The sequence below is a fragment of the Halictus rubicundus genome, chromosome 2 (genome assembly GCF_050948215.1).
Source record: "Halictus rubicundus isolate RS-2024b chromosome 2, iyHalRubi1_principal, whole genome shotgun sequence".
In the NCBI taxonomy this organism is placed as follows: domain Eukaryota; kingdom Metazoa; phylum Arthropoda; class Insecta; order Hymenoptera; family Halictidae; genus Halictus; species Halictus rubicundus.
This window is the reverse complement of record NC_135150.1, coordinates 16,537,796-16,552,259: the sequence shown is the minus strand read 5'-3', so window position 1 is coordinate 16,552,259 and position 14,464 is coordinate 16,537,796. Positions and strand designations below refer to the sequence as shown.

General features: G+C 45.9%; 1 protein-coding gene across 1 annotated transcript in view; it reads right to left on the bottom strand.

Annotated features, from left to right (window-relative positions):
• Positions 1–5,305: 5,305 nt before the first annotated feature.
• Positions 5,306–14,464, bottom strand: part of LOC143362698 (uncharacterized) — a 53,055-nt gene continuing 43,896 nt past the window's right edge. Inside the window, exons 2-3 of the mRNA XM_076803083.1 lie at positions 9,384–9,553; positions 5,306–6,116 (exon numbers count right to left, since the gene is read on the bottom strand). Coding sequence (XP_076659198.1) covers positions 5,793–6,116; positions 9,384–9,553 — 494 coding nt within the window. The 3' untranslated portion in view covers positions 5,306–5,792. The remainder of the gene's footprint in view (positions 6,117–9,383; positions 9,554–14,464) is intronic.

Here is a 14,464-nt window from a genome sequence, read left to right as displayed (position 1 = left end):
CGAGCAATAAAATGGCCCGGCGTCCACTCCTCGATCCCGATGCCTATCTCCTCCTTGCCCTTCCACCTCTGTCCCCCCCGAACCCCGTTCTCTCTCGCGTATAGGTGCCTAGACACATTGTGGCGCCATGCCAGAGAGAAACCGTGTGCCTCTCTTCCTCCCCGTATATACACGCGTTTCTTTTCTCGATCGACTTTTTGTATTCCCCTTCCCCCCTAACCCCGTTGGTCGCTCAATACGTGGAGAGAAAGAGAGAGGGAGAGAGGGGAGGGGACGTTGCTTACGTTCGAGCATCGGGGGCCCGTTTAATAAGGACCCACCGTTCCCCCCTACGATATTTATAATCCCGCGGGGAAACTGTTTTTATAATCTCGCCTAGGAATCTCGGAGCCTGCAACAGGCATACCTAGTCCGTCGTTTAGGCGAGCTCTCGACCTCTACAATTTTCTGACTCTGCTCCCCCTATTCGCGAGCACGGACCGTCCTTTGGGGTACCCTTTTTTAGGAGAGCCATGGTTCTCGTTTATCGGCCCTTAATTTTTTAATAAGTTCTACTTTTCAGGTAAGTTTTTCAGGCTCGTTCAACACGTTCACTGCTACGTCAGTCACATATGACTGACAGTGATTTTTGACTAGGTTTAGAAATCAATTTTTATTATAAGATATCCAGATAAACCGACATTTATTAGGATCCTTAGCATTCAAAAGGGTTAAGACAGCATCCCCTGTAATACATTGTAAATTTCTAGGTTCGGTTTCATTCATTCAATTACACTGATTTTGTAAGAATCTCTGGGATTGATTTCTTGCATTTAGCGTGTTAACACTAAACCTACCATGATCAAAATTATCGGTTTTCCATTTCACAATTATCGAAATTGTAACAAAGTTTTCGTAGGAAGTTACTGAATTGACTTCTTTATTTTAGCACACATTATTATGAAAATCGTACAAAGTTTAAGTAAACTCGATCTTCTCCCTTCTATAAGACGTTTCACTTTTTGTGCATGCTCAATTTACTCTTTTTGTGGTTTTCCATCTTTTGTGGAGATTGATATTCGAGTAAAATGAGTTTCATGCAGCCCAACGAGACTTTCATTTTGGGGAAAAAATTGTTTTGTTACACTTTGCGAGGGAAACCGAGCATACCTACCATTTAGATCTTCTATCTACAATTATACAAATTCAAACGTTCGTACAGACGTCCAAAAATTTTGTTGGTGAATGCAACCATCGTAGAAGATTCGAAGATTGTGGTTCCGCCTTTAAAATGACGTGTCGATGGTCTCCGTACGCTTTTTCTTGCCCAAGATATTGCACGTTGAATGACTATGCCGCCGGAAAGCGTCGAGAGTGCAACTACCGAGGTTCTACCGTACAGACGATTCCGAAACTGTAAGCTTGTAGCAGATGGAAAATTTGTCGCAGCTGCGAGGATCGTTTCGACTGTTTAGTACCGTGTAAAGTGGCTGGCAGAGCTCGGTGGTTTATGCAACACGGGTTTCGGAGGACGGCTGATTCCGAGGTGTACGAACAATAAGAGATCTCACCTGTACGTATAGCGGACATCGAGTATGGTCGGTGATCGTTAGGAATACTGGTGGACTCAGCTCTAGCACCGTCCCGGGTGTCTCTGTTTCTCGTAAAGTCAGGTATACGCGGCGCGCACTAAAACGAACGTTAATTTCCACACGTTAAAGTTATTATTTATTGATACGACGTAATCTCGGGCCCGAGATCAAGGCAGACGCTTAGTCGGCCGATATTCACCCGAAACTGCGGCCCGGGCGGATTCCTCGTCGCATTTTATTATCTCGATCGTTCATAAATTCCGTTACAATACAAGTATAAAGTATCCACCGCCTCCGCGGGTACGAAAAAGGTCGTCCACGGGGTCCGTGGAGCTCCTTCGCGTGTAGCATTGTCATCGTTCGAAGCCAGCTTTTCAATAATCAATTATACGACATTAAAACCGTATATTTATGAATCGTTCCATCCGGCGGCCCTCTCCCGAGAAAAGGAAAAAAGAGGAGAGCCGAGAACAAAAAGCAGACGAGAATAAAGAAACAAAACAGAAAAAAAGAAGAAGAAAAGGAAATGAAAACAGCGAACAGAGAGGACGACGACGACGACGACTGCTGGCATAAAATACGAATCTTAAAATCCCGACGAATAGTCCTCGTAATTAAATCCCCGGTTTTTTGTCCCCGGCACCGAGAACAACAAGAATAGGTGGTCGACGCGTCAAATAAATCAGTCAGAGTTTCTCTAATATACCGCATCGTCAATATATTTCCGATCTTTTTTGCAAAACAAATATTATAATATGATACAGGCATGGTCGTGGATCGGGAGCTCTCGCCCCACCGGCAACCTAAGCATATACACAACGAAAAATAATAATTATTACAATAATGTTAGAATCGCCGTGTTCGCTCCCTACCTATCTAGATCTCTCTTTCTCTCTCCCCTCTCACTCTACCTCCTTTCTCCCGCCTTTCATTTCTCTTTATTCTGGCTATTTACAGGATATCACACATCAGAACAAATCCGTAGCACATATCTTACAGGTCGGACGTCTCTCGGGCGACGTCCCCTCGCAACCCTACTCGTCGCATCGCAACTTCGCCTATTAATATATTTACACTAACGTCTCGGCGTTCCTAACTTCGAATTTCCCGCGTTGACCTTCTAGCGGCCATTTTATGCTTCGCTCGCACTGCCGCGTAAATTAAAACTCTTTTCAGAAACTTCGGACGGACCTTCTAGCATGTTTACCCCGTTCTCCTGATAGACGCACGTTTTTACAAATATTTTTCAGAAAATGAGGTTCACAGAAACATTTTCGCGAAATTCTACAAGGGCTGTCCGAAGGGTATCCACCCTTAAGAGGACTGCTGGCGTTAAATAAATATTTGTTCAACCCTCGTCCACCCTTTATGCAAATTCATGTCACCGCTTCCGACGAAGTATAACGTTGTTTCTAAACAAGGGATTTACAAAGCGAATTGTTTATTTTTCCATCGTATCCTTACATTAATTTGATTCTACGAAATGATTCAGAAAACTGAAGGACGACCGAGGGTTGGTGTATTAAAATTTCGATTTTCATTTATCCGATAAAAATCGGTGTTATATAAATCGATAGAGGTGTAGCACTTTTGTAAACCTAGTTCATTTATGGGTTGCGTTACCAAAAGAGTACCAACCCTTAAAGCAGAAGTATCTACGGGATTTTAAATTAATATTTATTTAATGCCTGTGAAAATTTAGATCTTCGTTTATCCAATAAAAATCAATATTATATGAATCGATGAAGGCGGAGTGTATAACTCACCTGGACAGTACATTTAAAGGTTGCAGAATCGAAAGAGCATCAACCCTTAAAGCAATTGCTGAAGTATCTACGGGATTCTAAATTAATATTTATTCAACATCGGTGAGAATTCATACTTCCATTTATCGATTCCATGAAAACCAATATTACATGAACAAATAGAGATGTAAGCTTCCAAGACCCTGCTTGGAAGTCCGCTTAAGGGTAGCAGATTCAAATTCACTGTTTACCGACAGTGTTATGCGAATTATTTTTTTTTTTCCCCGCGAGAAACGAACGGTGGTTTGGTCGGTGGCGCAGGAACAATTACAAAGTGGTGTCCTCGTCCTGCCGGTCCCGTTTCGCTTCGCGAGATTCGATGAGCCGAGGCACGACACCGCCGCCATATTCGAACAAGAGAGACCGTTCCCGGTTGATCCGTAACGATCCCCGACAACGCACAATTTTTTCCGCGATCGAGAACGCGCGTGACACCTCCGGAACGCTCGCGAACAGCCGGCCGGTGATTTAGGTTAATTGTATTTACAGTCGCAGTCCGCAGCGCCGCCTCGATCCGAGGTAACTAAACTTTCTTATTTGGTTTCTCCCGTGTCCCGAACCTCGATGTATTTATGCTAACGCCGTGATGCATTCGTTCCCGTTCGAGCTGTCAGCGATAGAAACCCGTCCCCCCTCCCCTCTTCGTCCGCCCGTTCAAACGAAATTCGAACGTGAAACATGACAATAAATACTAACGTAGCGCGGGCTACCTTTGGTCGCGAGCACTCTTTCTATTCTCTGAACGGTTCCCCCCACCCTCGGGGCTGCGAGAACCCTGAAGCAGCGTCGCCAGATCAAGACTTGTCCCCCCACTCCAACTTCCCCTTCCACCGCGCTATCCCCCACGCCACGGCCCGGTCACGTGACGCGTTCCGTCTCTGTCGCGCGTACTCCGATACTGGTAGGGAGGGGGTAACTCTTTCCCCACGATTCGTGCTCCCTCCCCTCATCTGGCGACACTGCGCTACAGCTTATTCGCAATTGTTAGGGAACTATGAAACGGTTCGAGGAAAAACTTGTTAGATGTATAAATATATATTAGATGTACAAATTACAGTGGCGTCCGGACATATGGTTATCGACCTGGACCTGCCTAACCCCTCCAAGTTAAATCCCAATATGATGCGTGGGCCTTATCTAACAGGGGCGTGTGCCCTGTGTGAGGGCCCTGAGTTGGTGGGGATAACTCATGGCCACGTATTCGGACAAAAATATAGACCAGTACCCGAACCACACTGTAATTCGTAACCCTTTCTTCGTGCACTTATTGATCGCTTGCAACAATTGAGATACACTCTACTCACATGTTAATCAATGAACCTCCAATATGGTGGTTGAAAGACTCAAATTCAAAATAAAATTGTAATTGACTGGAAGAGCTAGCAGAGCCACCAATTAATTTGTACACTTATTTGTTCTTAACCATCGTCCATCCGTCTTTCCCAGCTCCATTTAGCTTTTGTTAAATTGTCATGGTAAACATCGATTTGGTAGAAAGCTGAAGACCTAACTATGCAAATTCGTTTTTTTTTTTTTTTTTAATGAAAACCCAAAGTTAAATTTAATAAAACGATCTGCTGAGTATAATGTTTATTCAGTATAAGAATGAAACGTGTTGAATGAATACGATAGACGGACTAGGGTTAGGGTTTTCTCGTACACATTCATTCTAAAGAGATCTCTAGTGAAGTCATTGTAATGGGGTAAAGGGTCATTGTAAAGTTTAACCAGCAAACTATTCCCTGGAGATGGTCCTAACCCTTATCCACCCTTCGTTTCTATAATTAATTTGTCCTCGAATAATGCTAAAACGTAATGATGCCAAATAATGGAAAAAAATCAATATGACGTCGAATAATGCTAAAAATAAATATAACGTCAAAAAATGCTAAAATTTTGTGAATACTGGAAACTGTGCCAAACTAACGCGACGGACGGATGAAGGTTAAAAGTCTGCTCTGACTAAAGCACAACGGTTCAAGAAAAGACTCGAAGCAAACCTCCGTCGAACGGTTTCAAAGTGAATCCCTGCTCGCAGCCCCGAACGCTTCCCCCTCCGTGTCGCATGATTCGCAACGAGTCAACGTTCCTGCAGTCCGCTAAACGAGTTCGAAAAGAAGTAGCAAAGTCCTTCAGGTTCTTCTAGCATGCTCCTCGAATCCGATGATCCTCTAACGACGAGAACGTCGTTCATCTCTTCCCTGTATCGCATCAAAGCAAGACACTCGACCCATCCTCCGAGGAAGGGAGGATTCATTGGTCGCTGGTGCCCTTGGGATTTAGGCTGGTGTCATCGAGGTCGATTGTCCTCAGGTCCTCTAGATCACAGTCGCTCGTCCGGCCTGTGGCAACGCGGACTTCCATGGAGATCGGTGGACGCAGCGTGAACAATCCATGATGATCCAGGGGGTTGGAACTAGTAGGCGGTCGCTTGGTGGTGCATCAGAGGGTTGAAGTGGTGCGGGCCCAAATGATGCGGAGGCGGCGGGCCTGGCAAAGGGCTGTGCTGGGGCCCGACCGTCGGCGGCTGGCAGACGTACCATTCCGTCAGCTCGGGCCCCCGGTTCGACGGATGACTCGACGCTGGGTTCGTTGTTGACGACGTCGGGACGACCGGTGGTGGTTGAGGAGACTCCGTGTGCCCGGTCACGGACAGGCTACCCCCGCTACTGCTGCTCTCTTCACCCTCGCTCTCGTAGCCCCCTCCTATCTTGCCCTCGCCCAGGGTCATGCCGTGCACCTGGAAACAAGAGGCGGAGCCTAACGTTAGATTTTCGTTGCCTACTCTCTCGCGAGAGCTGCTTGGGGTTGATACTGTTGGAACCCCCCTATGGGGAGGAGTTTGGGGTCGCTGGGGTGACGGGAATTTGCTTAATTATGTAGGAATTACGGAGATTGTTAGAAACAGGGGGCCCGCTTCAATCATCTCGACAGGTCTCGGCGACGACGTTTCCTCGACTTCAGATCTTTGACAGGCCACGTCTTCGACCCCTCGCTTTAACAATATTTCTACCGCGGCTTTATGTATACCTATTTCAACTTCTTCTTTAGGTATGATTACGCCCCTTTTCAGTTGTATCGCCAGAGTTCATTCTGCGTATTCTATCAACTTTTCATTGAACATTTTGTAAGCTGTCTCCTGGCACCTAAGCAGCGCAAATTACTTTGTTTTTCATCATCATCAGACGAAGTGAAGAGTAGTATGTTTCAATCTGAAACGTTGGAATTCAATTTTGAGACAAGGGGTTCAATCGACAACAGATTCGGCTGAATGAAGTTATTAACAAATTATATACCGGTGATTACTTAGAAAAGATGATTGTAAGATAATTTTTAAAAGTCCATGGCCCATGGGTCATTCTTAATGGATATGAGAACACCAATGGCAATTTCTTTATTGTTTGTCAGAGTCCCTATAACAATCCACCGAGGAGTCTCATCCATGGCCTTGAGGACATCAAAGCAAGAGGAGCTAACCCCGGTAGATCTTCCCGGTCTTAATTTCCCTTTCCAAGCGAACCAATACCTCGCGCGGGATGATCCACGGCGATCGCGGATCTCGTGGCCGAAAGCGCTGTAGTGTTTGATCGTCGTAAGTTATCGCATCGGAGATCAACCGGACATCGCGAGCAAAAAGGAACGCGTCGTCGTCGTCGCCGCGTTGGCTGAGCCGAAGTCGCCGGGGATCACGAAGAGAGAAAGATGGTCGAGAAAAAGAGAGAGAGAGAGGAGGGTTCAGGGTGGGGGGATGAGGGAGGGGTGTGGATCAAGGCTCCTTGTCGTTTCCCGTCTCGGTTCCCCGTGGCCGGGGTCCTCTTCGTTCATAATTCAGTGAGCAAATCTCGACGACTGCCTTCCGCGAATCACGGGGCCCCGGCGAAAAGCGTGGAGAACCAAGGAGCCGGCTCCTATCCGAAGAACCTATCGCGCACGTATCTCGGGAGTTGGCTTTTGGACGGTTCTGCCACCCCCTAGCCCCTCCCGTCCGCTCGGTGTGCCACAGATAATTTCCTATTAAGATTCCGTGGCCGTTCGTGCATGAACCTTGCGCCAGGATACTATCCCTGGACGTCCTCTCTTCCCACAAGCCTTTTTCTCCTGCCCCCCCCCCCTCTCTCTCTCTCTCTCTTTCATCGACCATCTTTCTCTGCCCCTTTTTTCTCTCGTGTCTACCAACGTTTCGCCTAGCGTGAAACGAAACGTGGAAATGGCACACCTCGATACGTTCGATGTACGATGCTTCACGGAACGAAGCGAGATAATTTCCGCCTGGAGGGGTGGAAACTATGGGGCGCATGAACGAGAAAATTACTGCGATTCCGTTGTGGTAAGCCCGGGGAGTAATGCTGAAGTAATCAGCATAATTGAAACGGTGGGCAAGCGTTCGCAGGTTGTGCACACCTTTGTGCTCGATAGAAAACGACCGACTCTTTCCCAGCTATAGTACGCGTGTCAGTTGCCATCTCAAACGGGGCGCGGAAAGTGGTACAGTTGTGTGTACTGTACGCAACTGAGAAGAAATCAGCCCGGAGGAGTGCGTATCTGATTGGTCCGAGCGAAATAAGCCCGTCATATGATCCGGGCACACAGAATTGTGCCAAATAGGGTTGTGCCAAAATGGATTGTGCCAAATCGGATTGTGCCATATTCTTCTCGATCACATACAGCATGCACTACTGTACCAATTTTCACTCTGATACTGTTTTCTTGAGATTGTACTTCTACTTGGATTGATCCACTACATATTTGCTAGATGGCACAAATAGTTAGGCAACGGGAACAAAATTTCTACAACATAAACTGAACCGGAAAACAGTGCAAACCTTAAAAGTAGAAGTTTCAGGCTAGGCCTGCGTAATCTATTTTTATTCAATGTCTTTATTCAATGTTTAAAAAAAAAATTCAAAAGAGGTGGATGGAAATGCTTCGAAAATATGTCCCTAGATCCCAAATGTGCTCGGATCTCATAAACGAATCAAACTGTGCCAAATGTGAACCCCAGAAATGAAATGATCAGCATAAGTCTGTACAATCTGTTTCCACTGTCGACACTGTCTAATAATGGGAACTTATGAACAGTAAAAAAGGGGGCTGAAGGTTAATGCTGTCAAAACGTTTCCTAGGTCCCAAATATACTTCCTGTTACAAATGAACCGAACTATGACAAAATATAATTCCCAGGAATGAAAGTTCTGGCACAAGTGTCTGCGCAATCTGTTTCCACTCAATGTCAACGCTGTCTAATAATAAGAACTTATGAACAGTAACAAAAGGGGGTTGAAAATGTTAATGCTTTCAACACGTTTTCTAGGTCCCAAAAATGTTTCCTGTTCCACCAAATGAACCGAACTATGACAAAACGTAATTTCCAGGAATGAAAGTTCTGGCACAAGTGTCTGCGCAATCTGTTTCCACTCAATGTCAACACTGTCTAATAATAAGAACTTATGAACAGTAACAAAAGGGGGTTGAAAATGTTAATGCTTTCAACACGTTTTCTAGGTCCCAAATATGTTTCCTGTTCCACCAAATGAACCGAACTATGACAAAACGTAATTTCCAGGAATGAAAGTTCTGGCACAAGTGTCTGCGCAATCTGTTTCCACTCAATGTCAACGCTGTCTAATAATAAGAACTTATGAACAGTAACAAAAGGGGGTTGAAAATGTTAATGCTTTCAACACGTTTTCTAGGTCCCAAAAATGTTTCCTGTTACAAATGAACCGAACTATGACGGAACATAATTTTCACAAATGAAAATTCTGGAACAAGTGTCTGCGTCTGTTTCCACTCAACGTCGGGAACGACAAAATGAACTTACGAGCAATTAAAAAGGAGGGGGGGGGGTAGAAGCTGTTGAAGCCTCCGAAACGTTTTCCCAGATCACGAATGCGTCTCGTGGATCCCGAGCAGAACGTGTAGGGTTGTCGATAGGATAACGAGCGAGGGAACACCAGGAGATACGGGGATTGTTCGGAGCAGCTGCGGATCGTATGGTTCGACGTACCTTCATATGCTTGCGCAACGAGCTGGGGTGGGTGTAGGACTTGTCGCACCCGGAAACCCGGCAATTGTACGGCTTGTCGGACGTGTGGACGTGACTGTGCTTCTTGCGGTCGCTGCTGTTCGCGAACCGCCTCTCGCAGCCGGAGTACTCGCACTTGAACGGCTTCTCTCCTGCAGAAAGAAAAAGGGAAAAACCCGGGACGTGAATTAATGGCGTTGTAATTGAGACGTGCAATTACACGCGCGTTACACAGCGATAATTGAAAACGGTACTCCCCCCGTATCGGCTGGAGACCGATGCGATGAAAACGTGGACGTTGATCTATGCGCTCTCTCTCTCTCTCTCTCTCTCTCTTTCTCTCTGTCTCGCCGGGCAAAACAAACAATGCGCGAGACACGGCGAAGCCTGTTATCGGCACAGAAACAGCGTACGCTGCATCGATACGCTATGACGCGCCACATAATGGCCCAGAACGAGGCTTTTGACGCTAAACTGGCTTCTTATTTGACGACTATGAAGGTTGCAGTGCCGCTTCTGTGGAATGAACAAGTTTCGCTGTTCGAGTATTTACAATAAATTCTACGAAATTTTCATAAATTTTTGTATTCTTTTAGAAGGTTATACATGTCACTTTTTGTGCACGGTAGATTTAGCGTTACGTGAACACAGGCGTCCATGACTCTTGAATTGGTAAGCTTCATTGTCGCATAATTGATCAGACATGAAAATATATAATACTTATCCAATTTACTCACTTTTAATTTATTTAAGCGAATGCCAGTTTACTTAGAGCCAATCTTACGAAGATAATGAACGCAATAGTGTTTATAGATCCAGTAGACATTAATAGACCGAAAGAAATTGTTCGGTCGTAAAACGAAAATCGTTGGACGAGCATTAATTTTTAATAGACTATGAACAGTGATACCGAACGCAAGGTGTGTGTTTGTAACGTAGAACCGCGTTCTTGATTTAAGAAAATAGAAGGATAGAAAATAGTTTAGCTTGTCACGCGATCGGCAAGAAAAAGGACAGCAACTTTCGTGGCTGGAAAATGGTACCCTCAAAATGGTACTTATGGTCATGTTCACGTTTGTGCTCGTTTCAATTGCAAATTTGACCATTCCCAAATGTGATGGACCTTTCGATACATGAATAAACATCGCCGTGAGAAAATGGATCTTTTTTTAGGGTGAGAGGGGGCGAACTTGAGGTTCCGGACCACCGTGCGCGGTTGCGAACGCGCAGGAGCGTTCGGGCCGTTTCCTGCCGGATGCTTTCTGCGTTTCGCAGCGTGTAATTATCGCGAAAGCGGCGATCGGCGTGGCGAGGAAAGGCCGGAAAAATATTTTCCTCGGGCAGGCCGGTGGAAAAAGGACCCGCGGCGGCTGTTACAATGGGCCCTCGAACGCGATTACATCGTATCGCGGACCGTTTCATCGTGATTCCCGGATATATCTTGATGAGCACCGGTGGAACATTTTCTCCGGAGCTCTCCCACTCTCCCACCCCCGCCCCCCCCCCGTCTCCTCTATCTCACTCTCCTCGTGGCTCCTCTTCGCCTAGGGCGAGGAGCAGAGATATCGAGAGATAAGCTCCCCTGCACACGAATGGCCGCCGTCGTCGGGGCGCAACGAGACCGTGTGGCGTGACTCTTATTTATTTCCACCGGAAGTTGACTGGAATATATTTTACCGTCGGCTCACACCTTCCCCTCCCCTTTCCCCCCTCTCTCTCTCTCTCTCTCTTTCTCTCTAGACACCCTTTTCCGGGACTTCCTACCAGCGCTCTCGCCGAGAAGTGCGGAGACGCGCGAAGCAGGAAGCGCAAACTTGGCGGATTTTTTATGGGTAAAATGGTGGCCAACTTCGCCCTTCTGCCTTCTTCCCTATCTTCCTCCGGCTCTCATTCTGTTTCCCCGTCTGGTTCCACCCTCGTCCCGCGGCCAAAAGAAAAAAGGGAGCAGTTCGCGGCTCGGATCCGAGATCCGCGTTAGCGGAACGTAAAAACGAGGACCAAGATGGAATGGGATCCGTATGTTCGAGAGCCGAGGTTTTACCACCCCCGGGATCTCGCTGCTGCATCGTTTCCTTTCCCCGGGGACTGTCACTTCGGGCGCTTGGAGCGCGTCAGATTTGTCGTAAGTGCCTCGCCAAGAAAATTGTGTTATCTGGATTCTTCTCGTTTCTTCATCTCCAGCCAGGGTCGTTGACGACCGATACAGTGAATTCCCGTTGTAAGTCAGTGCAAGCTACCCGGTTGAAAGTCGTTGGAACTACACCACCGCGGGGTATACGATATACAGTGACTTCTCTATATTTGTCGCCAAGACCTCGATGGTAAATGTCGCGGAACTATCCCATCTACCGCGGTGTATGAGAGGTTACGAAGCTCGAAAGGCCTCGGATATCGAGTGTGAACACAACACGGCTCGGGTGTGTCTCCTGCACGATACATGACGCTGGGAAGACCCGCGTTGTTGACATGTATCGTGAATTCGATGTATCGAGCTTCGCTGTCCGTTTCTACGTGCAACGTTATGTCAGAGAAAGGCTTCTTGTCACTATCATAGGTTTATGACTAGATTGGGAATGTTCATGCAATTTCCAATTTTTGCAGAGAATTTTTCAAAAAATGGAACGAGAAATAAAATCCTATTTTTCATGGGAACAGCCTCTATAGATCCAAAACGAATAAAAATCGTACTAAATTCTATCGAATTTTGTATTATAGCATTGTCTGCAAATTTTCACGAGCCATAAATGCATAAAGATCCGCAGTCTATTTAGGACATACGGACAGTGACATTTGCGTTTCCAGCGTGCTCTGTGCATTTCGAATGCAACGTTCGACGAGAACCTCAGATCTCGTCTAAGAGTACCTCGCCAGAACCTCGCAACGGACTTATAGCGAGAATTCACTGTACATCTACTCTTTGCGGGTCGGAATATCGTTAAATGTTAAGAATCGAGTACTTTTCCAAGTGAACGACGCGATACAAGGAGATCAATCATACGGGCTATTTTGCATTATAATTTCTTCGAACAAATTACAGCGGATTCCGGTTATTCGGAATACATTAGCGTCCCGCGGTCGAATTAATCGGCCGTGTTGATTAATCGAGGTGGACCGAGGCTATTCGATTAGGTTCCGTTCTTCGTGCCTTGTCCTATATAAATGGCGGTTGGCGTAAGCGAACTGTACTACGATTTCACGGTATTTTTTAAGCAGCGGGGGCTGGCAGTCGAGGCGTTAAAGCGTCTCAATCCACTTAAGTCGACGAGGGAACCGTTTCCAAAGGTGCACGCTCGTTGATTTTTCTTTTCTGTGACCGACGGCCGTTAGGCAGTGTATCTGGAGCGAGCTATTTCTTTTTTTTTTTCTTTTTGCCGGCTCGTAGGCTGGTTTATTAATGCGATCGGGCCGGTATCGCGTCGTGGAAAAGTCGACGTCGACGCGAATACCGACAAAGAAGCGTGGTAAGTTTTCGCGCTCGGGCCAGCCCGAGGCCCGACGGTCGTTATTCATCTCACGTGTGAAAAGCGCGATAACATTGCCATGTTCCCGTGACGTATCACCGCGGCACAGATTATATTTAAATCGCTCGGACGTGGACTGCGGGCGCTTATGGCACCGCGCCGTCGTAAGAAGGCGTCTTAAATATTTATGAACCTGGAAAAGATAGCGGTTACCGCGCGCCGGTGTCGCGCCCGCTTATCTGACGTTTCACATGACTATGCTTCAAATTCTCCCGTTGGCTACCATAACGGAGAGCTTTCGCTGCTGCACAATTTGCGGCGGACAGGTTTCATTAGCCGTTTTCCTCGAAAATTAGGCTCGGCTTCGACTGGTACCTGCCGGGTCTCCACGCTTTTGTTCAGATAGAGAACTTTGCAGGAAAATGTATTCTCCTTCGAGGAACGAAAGTAATTTTAACTCTTCGTTACTCAGGTAAGAAATCATCATTACTCAGGTAGTTTCATGAATACGAAATCTCTCTCTGTGCCAGAGTTTTCGCTCCTGGACTATTTGCGGTGCACAAGTTTCGTTAGCCACTTTCCTCGAAAATTAGGCTCGGCTCAAACCTTTGACGGGGCACCTATACCTGCTAGAGACTGAGAGATTTGCATGCTTTTGTTCGTAATAGCGAAATTTGCACGTGCAGCTTTGACTCATTCGTGGGACGCTTCTATTGTTGTGAAACGAAATTGATCAGGTAAGAATTATTGTTCAGGTAGGGTTCCATACACCCCATTTCTGTAAACCATACACAACTCTTGCACTTGCAAGAAATGCTTAACAAGTTAAAGCTTCTGTTAGTGTCCCTAATCAACAGAGTGATATTCAAACTGTCTGTAATGCAAGAGCTATCTGTAATTACACGTTTCCATTGTAATACATCTAATGGGGTTTGCCACACCCCGTCTGAGCAGAGTTAAAGACCCTTATTAGTCTGACTGCCCTATGGTATGTTTGTGTAATTATTAGACAATTACCAATTTACACAGTTGATTTTCTAATAATTAAATTCGAGAAAAATCCCATTCGCTGATTAAACGGTTCATTGTAGGAAGAATGTTGTTATATTTTAATGCTACAAATTCTTCCTTCTATTTCATAAATTTGCAGGTGCCACAAATGCACAAAGATCTGCAATCTATTTGGTTATATTTTAATGCTACAAATGCTTCCTTCTATTTCATAAATTTTTAGGTGTCACAAATGCATAAATATCTGCGATCTATGAATTAACATGCACCTGGATTGCCTCTGTTCATTCATAAAACTTGACTAACAATCATATATTATTAGAATTGCATTCTGGAATGTAAGATAGTCTTAACAACGGTCTTTTTATAGAAATCTGCGAATACGAACTTCAACAGACACACAGCTCAAGTGTTCGTCCACTGAATAGGTCACCCTATACAGTGAATTCTCGATATGTGTCAACAACACGGGTCTTGCCAGCGTCGTGTATCGTCCAGGAGTCATACCCGTGTTATGTTTACACTCCTCGGCGTCCGAGGCCTCTCGGGTACACCCCGCGTGGGGATAATTCCGCGACGTTTATCATCGAG